The sequence below is a fragment of the Belonocnema kinseyi genome, chromosome 10 (genome assembly GCF_010883055.1).
Source record: "Belonocnema kinseyi isolate 2016_QV_RU_SX_M_011 chromosome 10, B_treatae_v1, whole genome shotgun sequence".
Taxonomy (NCBI): domain Eukaryota; kingdom Metazoa; phylum Arthropoda; class Insecta; order Hymenoptera; family Cynipidae; genus Belonocnema; species Belonocnema kinseyi.
In genome coordinates this window covers 93,622,837-93,624,161 of record NC_046666.1, presented here as the reverse complement: position 1 = coordinate 93,624,161, position 1,325 = coordinate 93,622,837, and the positions used below count along the sequence as shown (strand labels likewise).

Here is a 1,325-nt window from a genome sequence, read left to right as displayed (position 1 = left end):
TCAACAATCTTTCTGCCTTAAATTAAACTATAAAGTACATTTTACGTACATGAAGCAGCTGACTTTCAACCAAGCGCGTTACTTAAAGTCATGTTACCATCATCTGTTGACTTTCAATTGGCGAATAATCCTTTTGGTTACATCAAAAAGTCAACCGCCTTTTTCTACTGATCTGTTTCTCCGTGTATATTTATAATATTATATGACCAGTTTTATATATTGCTAGAAATTTTTTTTTATGAAATTATAGTTTCTTTTCCACTGATTGAGAAATAGTTGAAGTTTTGTATTAATTGTATATTTTGGGGAGACGAGGTGTGTCATCGCTACAGCCGCTCCTTAGATTCTTTAAAGACTGGATTGCGTCCTTTGACGTAGGTAGCACTAATACATAAATGGCGTGAGCGATCTCTTCGTTTCAACTATCCGCGAAAGGAGGGGATATTTATGTAAAATATAATCATCATTTAGCATTCCAGTTTGTTGCCTAGTGTAAACGGTGTCGGTGCTCACATTCGTCAGTGATTTTAAATCTTTAACTGTTTGTATCTTTTTACTGACAATTAATTCAAAATAATATAAATGCACAATCTGACCTCACAAAAAATTTCCACAATCAGCTATTACTTATAAGACAACTTTGAAACATATAGCCATGGTCGGCATAGGATGTTCTTGTAATATATTAAGATAACTTTTTACGAAGAAAAATCCTCTTGCATAAGCCAGAGATAAAAAATTATATTTCTTTCATATTAAGAGAATATTTCTTCTGCATAGATTAAAAATTTTTTGATGTGTGTAAATTTTTTTCATAGACGGGAAAATATAATATTTAATAATGGTAAAGGACCTAAACAAAAAAGGCGCAAAGCCCATGAACAAGGTAAGAAGTTTTGAAAACATTAGAAGTATGCAAAAATGGATAAAATATTTTAAATGTTTCAATTCTTATGGATTTATGGAAGTTATTTAAAGTATAATGCCTTCAAAAGAGAAAATGTTTATGAAAAGTTTATGTCGAAAGAGCAGACTAGAGACTTGGTCTGACCAAGGGCCTTTATAGATTTGAAAATTGTTTATAAATTCATACATTGTTTAATAATTTTCAATGTATGACATTTTTTAGTTACTAAATACCATTTCCAAAATAAATCACAATGTCGTCAGTACAAAATAATATTTTTCTACAACAAATAAATACACTGAAGTATTGGTTTAAATGAATTGTTTATAAAAATTAAATTAAATATTGGGTTTATTTTAAACTCTCATAATTCCCACGCATTTTCAAAATTTTAAAAATACTATCATTTACTTTTATA

At 29.1% G+C, this 1,325-nt stretch overlaps 1 protein-coding gene across 3 annotated transcripts in view; it reads left to right on the top strand.

Annotated features, from left to right (window-relative positions):
• The first annotated feature begins 511 nt into the window (after positions 1-511).
• Positions 512-1,325, top strand: part of LOC117181913 (MIF4G domain-containing protein B) — a 123,978-nt gene continuing 123,164 nt past the window's right edge. The window contains exons 1-2 of one of the 3 annotated variants that reach the window (XM_033374935.1): positions 512-541; positions 819-886. In XM_033374935.1, coding sequence (XP_033230826.1) covers positions 842-886 — 45 coding nt within the window. In that variant the 5' untranslated portion in view covers positions 512-541; positions 819-841. The remainder of the gene's footprint in view (positions 542-818; positions 887-1,325) is intronic. The other 2 variants (XM_033374932.1, XM_033374931.1) reach the window with 2 other exon arrangements.